The sequence below is a fragment of the Coregonus clupeaformis genome, chromosome 19 (assembly GCF_020615455.1).
Source record: "Coregonus clupeaformis isolate EN_2021a chromosome 19, ASM2061545v1, whole genome shotgun sequence".
In the NCBI taxonomy this organism is placed as follows: Eukaryota; Metazoa; Chordata; class Actinopteri; order Salmoniformes; family Salmonidae; genus Coregonus; species Coregonus clupeaformis.
The window spans coordinates 41,697,920-41,714,443 of NC_059210.1; the positions used below are offsets into that span (position 1 = coordinate 41,697,920).

A 16,524-nucleotide genomic window follows, 5' to 3' on the forward strand; every position below is an offset into this window, starting at 1 on the left:
GTGGATCTTCTCGTCTTGTACGCTTGCTCGTCATACCCGTGTGTCATCCTCATCATTATTGCTGAAATATTTACCCAAACTGTGCGAACTGGAGCGAGGTATTGGAACAGGCAAAGGTTTGTTTACGATAATTATTCCTAAAGATAGCCAGGTATTCTCCTGTAGCGCGTCTCACTTCAGAATTGTCACATATCATGTATTTCAGGGAAATTCGTAGCATTATCATCCTAGCCAAGCAAGAGCCTAGTAGTAAGCGTAAGCATGGCATAGTTTTTTGGCTCAATGACTGTCAGCCAAACTTTTGTATCAGTGGAGGCTGCTGAGGAGAGGATGGCTCATAATAATGGCTGGAGCAAATGGAATGGCATCAAACACGTGGAAATCATAGCTGTGTTCGAATACTCATACTAACTGCACTAACCTTACTCCAGTGTTGCCAACTCCTCAGTAAGGAAAGTAGGTATTGGCTGTCCTAAAATACGCTAAATGACGTCATCACTTAATTTGCATAATTTGCCATGTGCATGTAATTGTGATGGACAAGAGAGGAATAATGTCCTGGGAGAGGCAAAAAGTGAGTAAAAAACACCCTAAATATGTTTAGAACTACAAATGACCTTTCTTCTGTCGTTTCTTGTTGTTTTTTTATGTCACAATTCCAACCCTCCTCCTTTATCTGTGCTTGGGACCGGCAAAAGTGACCCAAAAGAGACACACTGGCGGAGTTACTTTATTTTTTATTTATTTTTTATTAAATTTGGTTTGGTTTGTAACCTTATGTTCCACTTAGGAGCCTACAACAAGTCACAGTAAAACATGAACATTTTTAACCATAACATTTTTTACTTTTTTGTGTGTACAATCTACATTAACAATCTAAATGGACCCAAAAGAGACAATAGAAAAAACTGTCAATGGCAATGTGAGAAAATGATGGTAACTAGTTTGGCCCTAATTCAGGTTAATTGTTTTTTTTTTCCAGACCCCCCTCCACACACACACACAGGCTGTGCTGGCTCACAGAAAGAGTGGGTCATCGTCATTTTGGTCAAGGCTCTCTATGGCAGGTTCAGCAACTGAGGGAGCTCATTTATGTCAGCTCCCGCAGTTGCTGATGTGCCAAAAAGCTGCAAAACATTATCAGGCAGCTGGTGCTCATAGAAAGCCTCACCAGAAAGCTTCAGTCCATATCGAATGTACAGGATGGAGTTAAGAGTCTGCAAGGACATCCGATTTCTAAGTTTGCTTTTTACCACACTCATCTGGCTGAATACTCTCTCGACTTCAGCATTCAAGTGTGGCGAGGACAACACAGACACAGCAGCCATGGCAAGTTCTTGAAACGGGTTGATATCAGCTGCATCCCTGAACTTCCAAATCTCACTCCAGAAGCCCAGTGTGTTTTTTGTCTCATTCCATTTACTAAGATGGATGGCACGCTATTGCTGGACAATCTTGTCTATCTCTGCAGGGGAGTAGCCAAGGAGCTTGGCTATTTTTTCTATTTCTCCAGGGCTCTTATTGTGCTTTAGAGTTTCCTCCACATTGAAAACTGACATGTACTGCAATGCTTCGATGTTGTCCGGCAGTCTCACCCTCAACTCATTAGTGAGGGAGATGGTGAAGGCTACACACCGCTTTGACATTGTTTTCATCCTCAGGCGCAAGGTGGAGCTCAGCTGCCTTTGACTCAAAAAGGTAACCAAGGTACGGTTTGGGACTGATGTATCCATCTATTGGCCCTTTGAGTACATCAACATTTGCCAGTGGATTCAGCACCCTGCTGCTCACAGACTTGATCAGGCTAACCAAGCTGTCAAGTAGCTTAAGAGGATCTACTTGCTCTCCCTCAAAAGCCTTGATGGCCAACTGTACCTCACCCAGCACTGACTTCAAAAAAGTCAGATACAATATGTTTTGAGGATCACTGTACATGGAGTATAAAACCTCAGCCATGTAGCAGTGTTCACTGGACTTGGTGACTGTGAAATGCAGCCTAAGCTCCTCCCACTGGTCCAAAATGAGTGAAACCGCGGGTTCAATGGAGAGCCAACGTGTGGCACACACCTTGGTTATCTGTAAAGGTTTCTCCCCACAGTTGATGGTCTCATATATGGCCTTGTAGGCCTCTCGTACCAAGTACTCCACACTACGGGGGATGGTGTCATTGGAAGCATGACTTACAGCAAGCTGCAGAGAGTGGCACACACAGCGAAAAATAACCAGATCTTTGAGGCCATACTCCTCCTTCAGCACTTTATGGACCCCATTGTTAATCCCCGTCATAACAGAGGCATTGTCAATCCATATCCCCAGGAGTTTCTCTTTTTTAAGACAACACTTCACAAGGAAAGCCACAACAGCACGGGCTATAGATTTGGCATCTCCTCCCTCCAACTCAACAAGCCCCAGAAATGTTGATACAATTGTGTGCTTGGTGTCACTAAAGTACCTTATCACAACCCCCAGGTACTTAGAAACACTTACATCCGTGGACTCATCGAGGAGGAGGCTGAAACGCTGGTCACCCACATCTGCGACCAACTTTTTCAGAAAGTATGGTGCTAGAACACCATTAATCATTTCTGTGCACTTTGTCCTGTGCATTTTGAAGTGGGTAGCAGCAGTGGAGTCTGAGAAAGCAGCTCTACATGCTTCTCCAATGTGATCACATGCCAGCATGGAACAGTGTTCAGCGATAGCTAATGCCATGGTGGCCTCAGCCTTTTTTGCAGAGTCAATTTTTTTAACCATAAATGGCAGCTTGTTTTGGGTGGAACTGTTATAAGGCTTTGCCTTTTGAGGATATTTTTGAGTTGTCATGTGTTTTTTTACATTACTAAATTTGGCGTAGAAATCATCCTTACAATACAGGCAGTATGCCCGTGTATCATCTCCAATATACGGCTTCAACCAGCCTTTGAATTCAGGGTTTGATTCCCACTCCTTTCTGTATATTTGAGTGTACAGTTTAGACTGAGACATGATGAGCTAGCCAGCTAGATGTTTAGCTTATGTCACAGAGAGGCACACACACAGTGGATGAGGTGAGTAAGTGACTGAGGCTGTGTGAGTCAAATGCAGTAATTTATTTTTGTGCAGTGAATTATTTTAGACAAAGAACATTTTACATCTCGCCCTGAATGTAAGCCAGGGCGGGATCAGCCAGCGGCGGCTTCCCGCATGCGCGATTCATTTGCAGTCTGGACGCGGAGGGGTGAACATCTCCTGCTCTGACTGCAGCTGGGAGGGACTGCTGCGCGAGGACTGGGCCGCCTGTGAGTGCTTTGGGACGGTGGTGGGGCCCACGGCAGCACCCGCTGCTCGTTGAGAAGAGTAAGAATGATACGTGCTTTCACGTCAAAGTCTCCAATAACACCAGAAAAAGTCGCTAGATTTGTTGCTAGTCAATTTTTTTGAAAATGTGTCGCTAGAGGGGTCTGAATACTCGCTAAATATAGCGACAAAGTCGCTAAGTTGGCAACACTGCCTTACTCTTTGTGACGTCAATTGAGTATGTAATATGCTTATTGGTAATAGTATGGATATAGTTAGTATGCCAAAAGTTCCTGGATTCTTACTACATTCGCCAAAATACGATGTATACAAGCAGTAGACACTATTTCCGTGCTTTTAGGGCCCATAATGCAATTCTTCATAAAATGGGCGTGACTTCACAAAATTTTCCGAATTGAAGAAAATGGTGGAAAATATGCAGCCGAGGTCCGACGAGAGGATACAAATTCATTGCTTTAACTAATTATGACAAATGTTATGAAAATGTTGAACAATGTAATAAAGTAATGACTTTTCAAATAAGTTACATTACAAGTTATGTTGGCTGACAATTTGTTAGCTACGTTTTCGCCAATGAAGATGTGTTGAGTGAATATGACACAGATAAAGATGAGTTCATCAGTCTAAGTGAATTTATTGGAGATGTTCGAACTAATGGTAAGCACAGCAGAATGCTTTCTGTTAATCTAATTTTATTTGCCACATGCGCCGAATACAACAGGTGTAGACATTACAGTGAAATGCTTACTTACAAGCCCTTAACCAACAATGCAGTTTTAAGAAAAAAAAAGTTTAGTACAAAATAGATAAGTAAAAAAAAAAGAGAGAATTAAAGCGCAGCAGTAAAATAAAATAAGAGTAGGGAGGCTATATACAGGGGGTACCGGTACAGAGTCAATCTGCGGGGGCACCGGTTAGTCGAGGAAATTGAGGTAATATGTACATGTGGGTAGAGTTAAAGTGACTATGCATAGATAATAAACAGAGTAGCAGCAGCATAAAAGAGGGGGTGGGGTGTGGTGGACAATGCAAATAGTCCGGGTAACCATGATTAGCTGTTCAGGAGTCTTATGGCTTGGGGGTAGAAGCTGTTAAGAAGCCTTTTGGACCTAGACTTGACGCTCCGGGACCGCTTGCCGTGCGGTAGCAGAGACAACAGTCTATGACTAGGGTGGCTGGAGTCTTTGACAATTTCTAGGGCCTTCCTCTGACACCGCCTGGTATAGAGGTCCTGGATGGCAGGAAGCTTGGCCCCAGTGATGTACTGGGCCGTACGAACTACCCTCTGTAGTGCCTTGCGGTCGGAGGCCGAGCAGTTGCCATACCAGTTGTGATGCAACCAGTTAGGATGCTCTCGATGGTGCAGTTGTATAACTTTTTGAGGATCTGAGGACTAATGCCAAATCTTTTCAGTCTCCTGAGGGGCAATAGGCTTTGTCGTGCCCTCTTCACAACTGTCTTGGTGTGTTTTGGACCATAATAAATACATATATATTCCTGTAGTCCACAATCATCTCCTTTGTCTTGATCACGTTGAGGGAGAGGTTGTTATCCTGGCACCACACGGCCAGGTCTCTGACCTCCTCCCTATAGGCTGTCTCATCATTGTCGGTGATCAGGCCTACCACTGTTGTGTCGTCGGCAAACTTAATGATGGTGTTGGAGTCGTGCCTGGCCATGCAGTCATGGGTGAACAGGGAGTACAGGAGGGGACTGAGCATGCACCCATGAGGGGCCCCCGTGTTGAGGATCAGCGTGGCAGATGTGTTGTTACCTACCCTTACCACCTGGTGGTGGCCGTCAGGAAGTCCAGGATCCAGTTGCAGAGGGAGGTGTTTAGTCCCAGGATCCTTAGCTTAGTGATGAGCTTTGAGGGCACTATGGTGTTGAACGCTGAGCTGTAGTCAATGAATAGCATTGTCACGTAGGTGTTCCTCTTGTCCAGGTGGGAAAGGGCAGTGTGGAGTGCAATAGAGAGAGCATCATCTGTGGATCTGTGAGGGGTGGTATGCAAATTGGAGTGGGTTTCTGGGTTAATGGTGTTGATGTGAGCCATGACCAGCCTTTCAAAGCACTTCATGGCTACAGGCGTGAGTTTAGGCAGGTTATCTTCGTGTTCTTGGGCACAGGGACTATGGTGATCTGCTTGACTATGTTGGTATTACAGACTCAGTCAGGGACATGTTGAAAATGTCAGTGAACACACTCGCCAGTTGGTCAGCGCATGCTCGAAGTACTTGTCCTGGTAATCCGTCTGGCCCTGCGGCCTTGTGAATGTTGACCTGCTTAAAAGTCTTACTCACATCGGCTACGGAGAGCGTGATCACGTAGTCATCCGGAACAGCTGATGCTCTCATGCATGCTTCAGTGTTGCTTGCCTCGAAGCGAGCATAGAAGTGATTTAGTTTGTCTGGTAGGCTTCTGTCACTGGGCAGCTCGCGGCTGTGCTTCCCTTTGTAGTCTGTAATAGTTTGCTAGCCCTGCCACATCCGACGAGCGTCGGAGCCGGTGTAGTACGATTCAATCTTAGTCCTGTATTGACTCTTTGCCTGTTTGATGGTTCGTCGGAGGGCATAACGAGATTTCTTGTAAATGTCCGTGTTAGAGTCCCGCTCCTTGAAAGCGGCAGCTCTACCCTTTAGCTCAGTGCGGATGTTGCCTGTAATCCATGGCTTCTGGTTGGGGTATGTGGAATGTTGGGGTATGGGGAAAAAAGTATTTGATCCCCTACTGATTTTGTACGTTTGCCAACTGACAAAGACATGATCAGTCTATAATTTTAATGGTAGGTTTATTTGAACAGTGAGAAACAGAATAACAACAAAAAAATCCAGAAAAACACATGTCAAAAATTTTTATAAATTGATTTGCATTTTAATGAGGGAAAAGTATTTGACCCCTCTGCAAAACATGACTTAGTACTTGGTGGAAAAACCCTTGTTGGCAATCACAGAGGTCAGACGTTTCTTGTAGTTGGCCACCAGGTTTGCACACATCTCAGGAGGGATTTTGTTCCACTCCTCTTTGCAGATCTTCTCCAAATCATTAAGGTTTCGAGGCTGACGTTTGGCAACTCAAACCTTCAGCTCCCTCCACAGATTTTCTATGGGATTAAGGTTTGGAGACTGGCTAGGCCACTCCAGGACCTTAATGTGCTTCTTGAGCCACTCCTTTGTTGCCTTGGCCGTGTGTTTTGGGTCATTGTCATGCTGGAATACCCATCCACGACCCATTTTCAATGCCCTGGCTGAGGGAAGGAGGTTCTCACCCAAGATTTGACGGTACATGGCCCCGTCCATCGTCCCTTTGATGCGGTGAAGTTGTCCTGTCCCCTAACAGAAAAACACCCCCAAAGCATAATGTTTCCACCTCCATGTTTGACGGTGGGGATGGTGTTCTTGATTTTGGTCTCATCTGACCACAACACTTTCACCCAGTTCTCCTCTGAATCATTCAGATGTTCATTGGCAAACTTCAGACGGCCCTGTATATGTGCTTTCTTGAGCAGGGGGACCTTGTGGGCGCTGCAGGATTTCAGTCCTTCACGGCATAGTGTGTTACCAATTGTTTTCTTGGTGACTATGGTCCCAGCTGCCTTGAGATCATTGACAAGATCCTCCCGTGTAGTTCTGGGCTGATTCCTCACCGTTCTCATGATCATTGCAACTCCACGAGGTGAGATCTTGCATGGAGCCCCAGGCCGAGGGAGATTGACAGTTCTTTTGTGTTTCTTCCATTTGCGAATAATCGCACCAACTGTTGTCACCTTCTCACCAAGCTGCTTGGCGATGGTCTTGTAGCCCATTCCAGCCTTGTGTAGGTCTACAATCTTGTCCCTGACATCCTTGGAGAGCTCTTTGGTCTTGGCCATGGTGGAGAGTTTGGAATCTGATTGATTGCTTCTGTGGACAGGTGTCTTTTATACAGGTAACAAGCTGAGATTAGGAGCACTCCCTTTAAGAGTGTGCTCCTAATCTCAGTTTGTTACCTGTATAAAAGACACCTGGGAGCCAGAAATCTTTCTGATTGAGAGGGGGTCAAATACTTATTTCACTCATTAAAATGCAAATCAATTTATAACATTTTTGACATGCGTTTTTCTGGATTTTTTTGTTATTCTGTCTCTCACTGTTCAAATAAACCTACCATTAAAATTATAGACTGATCATTTCTTTGTCAGTGGGCAAACGTACAAAATCAGCAGGGGATCAAATACTTTTTTCCCTCACTGTACGTATGGTCACTGTAGGGATGCACTTATTGATGAAGCCAGTGACTGATGTGGTGTACTCCTCAATGCCATCGGAAGAATCCTGAAACATATTCCAGTCTGTACTAGCAAAACAGTCCTGTAGTTTAGCATCTGCGTCATCTGACCACTTCCTTATTAACCGAGTCACTGGTGCTTCCTGCTTTAGTTTTTGCTTATAAGCAGGAATCAGGAGGATAGAATTATGGTCAGATTTACCAAATAGAGGGCGTGGGAGAGCTTTGTACGCGTCTCTGTGTGTGGAGTGAAAGTGGTCTAGAGTTTATTTTCCTCTGGTTGCACATTTAACATGCTGGTAGAATTTAGGTAAAACAGATTTAAGTTTCCCTGCATTAAAATCTTAGTGCCAGCATTGGTTTGTGGTGGTAAATAGACAGCTATGAAAAATATAGAAGAAAACTCTTGGTAAATAGTGTGGTCGACAGTTTATCATGATATACTCTACCTCAGGCAAGCAAAACCTTGAGACTTCCTTAGTATTCGATTTTATGCACCAGCTGTTGTTTACAAATATACACAGTACGCCACCCCTTGTCTTACCGGAGTCAGCCATTCTATCCTGCTGATGTAGCGTATATCCCGCCAGCTGTATGTTATCCATGTCGTCGTTCAGCCACGACTCGGTGAAACATAAGATATTACAGTTTTTAATGTCCCGTTGGTAGGATATCCTTGATCTTAGGTCGTCCATTTTGTTTTCAAATGATTGTACGTTGGCTAATAGGATTGATGGAAGAGGCAGATTACTCGCTCGCCGTCGGATCCTTACAAGGCACCACAACCTACGTCCATGATATCTCTGTCTCTTTCTCATGCTAATGACTGGGATTTGGGCCATGTCGGTTGTCTGTAGAATATCCTTCGCGTCCGACTCTTTGAAGAAAAAATCTTAATCCAATACGAGTTGAGTAATCGCTGTCCTGATATCCAGAAGCTCTTTTTGGTCATAAGAGACGGTGGCAGAAACATTATGTACAGAATAAATTACAAAAACATGAAAAAACACACATAATAGCACAATTGGTTAGAGGGCCGTAAAACGGCAGCCATCTCCTCCGGCGCCATCTTTGTATCATAGTATGTCTATCAACATACTATGATAGACAGAATGGTTTGTAAATTCTGAGTTGGCTTTCCTGCTTTAGAATGTCTGTTTGTGTACTTTAGAGGGGGATGGGTTGCTTGTATGATCCCTTTATAGAAAACATATTTAGAAAGATACCCAAAAGCATGTACTTATCTATCAAATGACAACCAACTTCAATGATATCTTAGATGCAGGGTGTTTGTGGTATCTGACACCACGCCGAAGCTCTTCCTCATTTGAGTCAAACTAGTGAACCAAGCCCTGTGTACTGGCTGGGGGTTTCCTGTGTGTGCATTATCATTTTCACTGGCTTTGACAACGATCAGTGCTTTCTTTACTGAATGCCCTCAGAGAGGATATCATATTTGATCTATTGCTGAGATGGCTTTACAATTCAAAGATGTATTTTGGGTGAGTCACTGTAACATACTGACTAACCACTTTGATGCTCAATCTGTATGATCTCTATGGTTAAGATGGGTGAAGGTTATTTTTTAGAGGCTATCAGCAGAGACAGTTAGCAAAATTATTTACTGCTTGATCCAAACTGTTATTTACATTTTAGTCATTTAGCAGACGCTCTTATCCAGAGCGACTTAGAGGAGCAATTAGGGTTAAGTGCCTTGCTCAAGGGCTCATCAACAGATTTTTCACCTAGTTGGTTCGCGGATTCGAATCACCGACCTTTCGGTTACTGACCCAATGCTCTTAACCACTAGGCTACCTGCCATTAGGTTATTGCGAATACATAACAGCTGAGACATTACACCCGCTTCAGATGCAGTACTTTACTAAATTAAACATAATATTTCTCATTGGCTCTCAGATTGTCGTCTTTACAAATGTGTTTGTTTTATGGCCTTAGCCAATTTATTGACTAAAACTTTATTTCAGATGCTATGATGAAGAAATGTATTTGTGTAATTATTTTATGTGGAAACTTGCTCTTCAGTGTGTGGTATTAATAAATGTACTGGTGTATCATGTAATTTATCTAAATAACTAGGCCCCATTTTTGTTAAATAGTCGCTGACAAATGTTCCACACAACTTGGTTATAACTCTCTTGGCTGGATTGCTTGTTTCAGAGTGTCGGTAATAGTGTTAAACCTTTCCTCTATGCTGAGCTTCCTTTAAAACCAACCCAACCGTAAAACAGGCCAGGCTCCCCACTCTTTCTGTCTTCGATCTTCTGACTGTGATGCATTGTCAGAACTACAAAGCTACAGACAGCTTCTGGGTTGATTTGCATTGCAGGCTTAGTACCATAATCCCCTTCTAACCTTTGCAAATTAAAATGAACACATGAAATTCATTCACTTATTGTACATGTTTTCTTATTACTTTGTATGAAATATTGTTGGCATTGAATTATGTTTGGTATTGTATACTAATTGTGTAATACAAGTACCAGTATATGGCATTCTGTATTGTACATTTTATTTATTTTGGCCTTCACATAGTACACAATCATGTATAAGCCAAAGTTCAGCCAACAGAACACAGTCAATGGTTTGCTGTTGATACATAAGGTGGTTGACAGTGGAATCATTTCTGATACTGCTAACTACGTGATGACCAACTACTGTTTATGGTTGTTTTCCTGTGGAAACTGGGTGTTATGTACTGTAAGGTATGAGTGATACAGTGTGGGCCCAGCAACATCCCCACTGAAGGCCTACAGTATGTGATGTGTCATATAACTTGTTTATAACGTTCACTTGCACTAGCATTCAATACTATTATGTACACAGCATCATGAAATCATTTTGTTTTGCCAAACACCATAAAGCTGGAAAAGTAAAAGTTTAAAAAAGATGAATAGTTGCTTGGTTGCATCTATATTTTGAAAATGACTTTCTTTGGACCTTTATATTTAAACAGTTTATTTGAGGTTGCTAATATAATGGTATGATTCTGTATGGTTGTAGGGAGTGGATTTCATCAGTAATGTGGGATATGAGGCTCTCATCCAGAGACTCTGTGAGGGTCGACGAATGTGCAAAGATATGGAGGAGCTCTTGAAGATGAGGTAGTCCTACATTGTGTATGAAATTATATTATGCCACAATTATAAGTTAAGAAATATTGTGTTTCCATTGGATAGGGCATCTGCAGAAGAGAGATATGGCAAAGAGTTGGTGATGATTGCACGCAAGGCAGGGGGACTCTGTGAGATCAAGTGAGTGGCTCTGCTCTCAAGATTCATGGAAACTAAATACCTTACGTTTTGGTGGAGAGAGAGAGAGGTATGTGTGAAATGAATGTATCTGCACATTCTCACAGTTATTTTCTTTTCACAGCACTTTGGGAGCATCCCTTGACCAACTCAAAGTCCGTAAGTAGAACACAACTTCAATTGTCCACCTGTTAGCTATGCAGCGGCACTCTACTTCATCCCAGATTTGTAATGTTGTCTAACCTCATGTTTTGTAGAAATTGAGAACATTGGAAATATACATCTACATCTGTCTGGGATGTTAAAGGAAGAGGTCAAGAGGATGGAACAGTTCAGGGAGCGACAGAAAGAGCAGAGAAAAAAGGTTTTTGTTTGACATTTATAGTATTCACCCACATGAGGAAATTGTACAGGGGTTTTTACTTCTCTCTGACAGACAGGGAAGTAATGTGGCTACTATAATCACCCTATAATGTTTCCAGAATTACTGGAAGGTTTGAGTTGTCCCACCTAATGTGAATACCCCAATCTAAACACTGTAGTGAGGTACAGTACATAGACTTCTTTAAGTTAGTTTCTCAGGTCATATTCTAGGAACCCTGCATGTCTAAAGACATGCTATTGTTAGCTCATGGTGTTGAATATCTACATATATTGTACTATTATTTCATATACTTTGATTTCAAATGTTCATAACCATTTGCTGTTTTCCATGATAAATGACAGAAAGAGTATCAGTGGTTAGATTAGATCAATCCACTATTGATCTGTAATTGATCAGCTATTTGTGCATCAGTCATAGTATACTTTCCTCTGTCTCAGTTTGAAGGCATCATGGACAAGGTTCAGAAGATGAAGGTGTCTTTATACAAGAAAACAATGGAGGTGAGCACAGTTCCTACCAAAAACCATCTTCATTTCTTTATCTGTATGCTCATTTGTGTGACGTCAAACCCTTAACCTTATAGTTATGTTTGTCTGTGGTAGGTAGGGCTTGATGCCTGGGCCTTGAAACGTTCACATTAAGTAACTCAATGTGTCAAGGTTATTTTAGCTTTACTTACAAAGAACCTTTGGTTAGTATGGTTCAAGAAAACCATAATGTTTTTCTGTCAGGCAAAATTATATGCCAGTAAGTGAATTGGTTATGTACACAAAAAAAACAAGGCGCACCACCAAGCAGATAGAAATGGAAACAAAGAGGGCCATTAAAGTCAAGAGAGAGGATGAAGGAGAAAGACAAGAGCTGAGGAAGGAGTGTAGAGGTGGAACAAGCTGAAGTGTAAATGTGAGTGCACAATATGTACTGTAGATACACAATGCATACAAAGCTATGTGGACACCCCTTCAAATTACTGGATTTGGCTATTTCAGCCACACCCGTTCCTGACAGGTGTATAAAATCGAACACACAGTCATGCAATCTCCATAGACAAACATTGGCAGTAGAATGGCCTTACTGAAGAGCTCAGTAACTTTCAACGTGGCACCGTCATAGGATGCCACCTTTCCAACAAGTCAGTTTGTCAAATTTCTGCCCTGCTAGAGCTGCCCCGGTCAACTGTAAGTGCTGTTATTGTGAAGTGGAAACATCTAGGAGCAACAACGGCTAAGCTGCGAAGTGGTAGGCCACACAAGCTCACAGAATGGGACCACCGAGGGCTGAAGCCCGTAGCGCGTAAAAATAATCTGTCCTCAGTTGCAACACTCACTACCGAGTTCCAAACTGCCTCTGGAAGCAACGTCAGCACAATAACTGTTCGTCGGGAACTTCATGAAATGGGTTTCCATGGCCGAGCAGCCGCACACAAGCCCAAGATCACCATGCGCAATGCAAAGGGTCGGCTGGAGTGGTGTAAAGCTCGCCACCATTGGACTCTGAAGCAGTGGAAACGTGTTCTCTGGAGTGATGAATCACGCTTCACCATCTGGCAGTCCGACGGACGAATCTGGGTTTGGCAGATGCCAGGAGAACGTTACCATAGTGCCAATTGTAAAGTTTGGTGGTGGAGGAATAATGGTCTGGGGCTGTTTTTCATGGTTCGGGCTAGGCCCCTTAGTTCTAGTGAAGGGAAATCTTAACCATACAGCAAACAATGACATTCTAGACGATTCTGTGCTTCCAACTTTGTGGCAACAGTTTGGGTAAGGCCCTTTACTGTTTCAGCATAACAATGCCCCTGTGCACAAAGCGAGGGCCATACAGAAATGGTTTGTCGAGATCGGTGTGGAAGAACTTGACTGGCTTGCACAGAGCCCTGACCTCAACCCAATCGAACATCTTTGGGATGAATTGGAAAGCAGACTGCGAGCCTTCCCAGAAGAGTGGAGGCTGTTATAGCAGCAAAGGGGGGACCAACTTCATATTAAAGCCCATGCTTTTGGAATGAGATGTTCGACGAGCAGTTGTCCAGATACTTTTGGTCATATAGTGTGTGTGAATTCTGTGGCAAGCTGAGGAAGTGCCTCTCAGCTAAGCAAATCCTGCACTGTCTGATGTATCTTAGTCTCTCTGCTTACAGATTGCACTTTATGTTCCTCATCTTGCAGCAGCTTCCTGTAAAGTTTAAAATAATAACAGCTGTCATTATCTAATAATTGGAGGTATGTACATTGTGTAGTTTTGTAAACCAGACAAGAGGTTTCCTTTCTGTGTGTCCTTTCCCTCCCAGTCTAAAAGGTCATATGACCAGAGGTGCAGAGAGGCGGATGAGGCAGAGCAAGTTGCTGCGAGGATGAGCAGAGTAGCTACCACCACATCCAAGCAGGCTGAGAGGGTAAATCACTTTACTCTTCCCATCCACACTGGACAACACATCTACTAACCTGACAATGGGAACAAGGCTTAGAAATAGACCATTAAGTTGAATGAAATTAGAGCATAGTACTCCCTCTGAGTACTTGTGTAAGATTGACCTACAACTACTGTATGTTCAGTCTGTACATGTTTAGAATTGTTGGAATAATTACAAAGGATGTGTATTGCAGAGGATGTTAGACTTTCATCATAGAGTGAATGTAAACACGCATTCTGCACTGTTGCTGTGTGGGACATTAAGTAAAACCCTTGTTCATGGAGATTAACGCAACCTTCCCCTTCAACTGAGTGTTGAAATAGAAAGGATTTCCAATTATGTCATTGGAAGATAATTTCCGTACTCTTTAGTACTGACATTTATGCAATTGTTTCCTGTCAGTCACAGTAAATTCCTGTTCTTTTGCAGGTGCATAACAAGTCTAAGCAGTGCAGGGAGGCAGCAGGAGAGGCAGGTAAGGGATACTAGGCTAGTGAGCTCTTATCTTTTCAAAAGTTTTTCTAAATACTGTCGCTCTACTACGAATAAAGGCAGTCTGACTTGGTTAATAAAAAAATTACGATTAATCCAGTAAAAATTAATGTATAGAATTTATTACACGAGACAAAATTCACAAATTCTACAGCACAACGGCAGTCATGTCTTAAGTGTAAAACTAACAATGTCTCAATAATCCATGCCTTCTGGGAATGCTAGAAAGTCCAAAAGTTAGGGGCGGAGTTAGACAGTTGGCTGTCAGAAGTATTACAATGTGGTAAATTTACTTTTAATCCGTCTGCTTGTATATTTCAAGACATGGCATATGAGGATGCAGTGAGCTACCCGATGGGTTGGACAATACTTTTCTCGTCAAACATCTTGAAAAAACGTGTATACTTAAACTGGAAATCAACCAATCCTCCATCGTTAACACAATGGAAATGTCAAATGTTTTATTATCTAAATGTTGAAAGTGCGTGGGCGACGGAGAGAAACAAAATGGAGCAGTTTGAGGCCATGTGGCAGAGAGTGATGCGGGCGCTGGAGATGAGGTTGTGAGGGAGCAGGAGGGTCAGGTGTGAGGTCGTTGATGTTTGTGTGTCTGTATGCTGTCATTTGTTTGTGTATGTTTTGTAATATAAAAATAAAATAAAAGGTGAGGTGAGAGAAACATAAAGGACTGTGTATTATCTGAGTACCACCTTTTCTTCTTTGTCTGCAGAAAAACAATACAGGTCAAACATTGAACAGCTAGACAAGATTCGTCAAGAATGGGAAACTACACACGAGAGTATTTGTGAGGTACATTGAGCCATATTCTGATGTTAGTCCTAGCAAAGAATTCCAGTTGGATTGTACAGTATGATGAGACACACTTTTCTTAAATGACGTAAATATTTGCTGTTAGACCAGCTGCTGGTCCACAGATTGTTGTAAAAAGGGGATGTCCATCCTATACAGATTAATCATACAATGGAGATTTGGTTTGCAGGTCTTTCAGCAGCAGGAGGGAGATCGTATCAACATCCTGAGGAATGCCATCTGGGTCCACTGTAACCAATTCTCAATGCAATGTGTCGAAGATGATGAGGTTGGTGAAGTTTGTCTTCTCTTACCATGTTGTACTATAATCCAGTATGTAAGACAATATACAGAATTTGTATCAACTGTACCATATAGTAGCTATAATAACTACTAGATTATAACTGGTCTGTAGAGCTGATTAGTAATGAATAAAGAAAGTAAATTGAATGTGTTTGAGCCGTGCCCCAAATGTACTTTCAGTGTTATGAAGAAGTGAGGAAAACTCTAGAACTGTGTGACATCACTGCAGATAATGACTGCTTTGTTGAAATGAAAAGCACTGGCTCAAGTCCACCAGGTAAGTACAGTACACCACCTGTCCAGTTTGCTGGTTTGTGTACATGAATATGTTCCAGGTCTGAACATTTCAATATTATCTCTAAACTCTTTAAATGTCAACTTAGTAAAACATTGATGAGAATAGAGTGCCTTTGGGAAACTATTCAGACTCCTTGGATTTCTTCATATTTAATTGACATTTTTTGTCAACAATCTACCCAAAATACTCTTTAATGGCAAAGTGGAATAATACAAAATAAATAATAATAATAATACAAAAGTAATAACTAAAATATAGTCATTGCATAAGTATTCAGCTCCCTGAGTCAATACATGTTATAAACACCTTTGGCATCGATTACAGCTGTGAGTTTTGTTGGGTAAGTCTCTAAGAGTTTTGCACACCTGGATTGTGCAATATTTGCCCATTATTCTTTTCAAAATGTTCAAGCTCTATCAAGATGTTGGGGATTATTGCTATACAGCAATTTTCAAAACTTGTCATAGATTTTCAAGTAGATTTAAGTCAAAACTATAACGTGGCCACTCAGGAACATTCACTGTCTTCTTGGTAAGCGACTCCAGTGTAGATTTGGCCTTGTGTTGTAGGTTATTGTCCTGCTGAAAGGGGAATTCCTCTTCCAGTCTCTGGTGTGAAGCAGACTGAAGCAGGTTTTCCTCTAGGATTTTGCCTGTGCTTAGCTTCATCCCGTTTCTTTTTATTCTGAAAAACTCCCCAGTATTTGCCGATATCAAGCATACCCATAACATGATGCAGCCACCACCATGCTTGAAAATAAGGAGGCAGTTACTCAGTGATGTGTTGTGTTGGATTTGCCCCAAACATAAGGCTTTACATTTAGGCCAAGTATTACTTTACAAGATCCATCCTCAGTTTTCTCCCATCACAGCCATTGAACTCTGTAACTGTTTTAAAATCACCAATGGCCTCAGGTTAACATCCCTAAGCAGTTTCATTCCTGTCCTGCAGCTCAGTTCAGAAGGACAACTGTATCTTTGATGTGTCTGGGTGG

At 42.3% G+C, this 16,524-nt stretch overlaps 1 protein-coding gene across 4 annotated transcripts in view; it reads left to right on the top strand.

The window, feature by feature from the left end:
• Nucleotides 1-16,524, top strand: part of LOC121531913 (proline-serine-threonine phosphatase-interacting protein 1) — a 22,249-nt gene continuing 5,725 nt past the window's right edge. The window contains exons 1-11 of one of the 4 annotated variants that reach the window (XM_041837468.1): nt 1-116; nt 10,585-10,685; nt 10,761-10,835; nt 10,957-10,991; nt 11,090-11,196; nt 11,655-11,717; nt 13,505-13,609; nt 14,057-14,102; nt 14,850-14,929; nt 15,120-15,218; nt 15,413-15,509. In XM_041837468.1, coding sequence (XP_041693402.1) covers nt 10,651-10,685; nt 10,761-10,835; nt 10,957-10,991; nt 11,090-11,196; nt 11,655-11,717; nt 13,505-13,609; nt 14,057-14,102; nt 14,850-14,929; nt 15,120-15,218; nt 15,413-15,509 — 742 coding nt within the window. In that variant the 5' untranslated portion in view covers nt 1-116; nt 10,585-10,650. Of the gene's footprint in view, nt 117-8,665; nt 9,066-10,584; nt 10,686-10,760; nt 10,836-10,956; nt 10,992-11,089; nt 11,197-11,654; nt 11,718-13,504; nt 13,610-14,056; nt 14,103-14,849; nt 14,930-15,119; nt 15,219-15,412; nt 15,510-16,524 lie in introns of those variants that run through there. The other 3 variants (XM_041837467.2, XM_041837471.1, XM_041837469.2) reach the window with 3 other exon arrangements.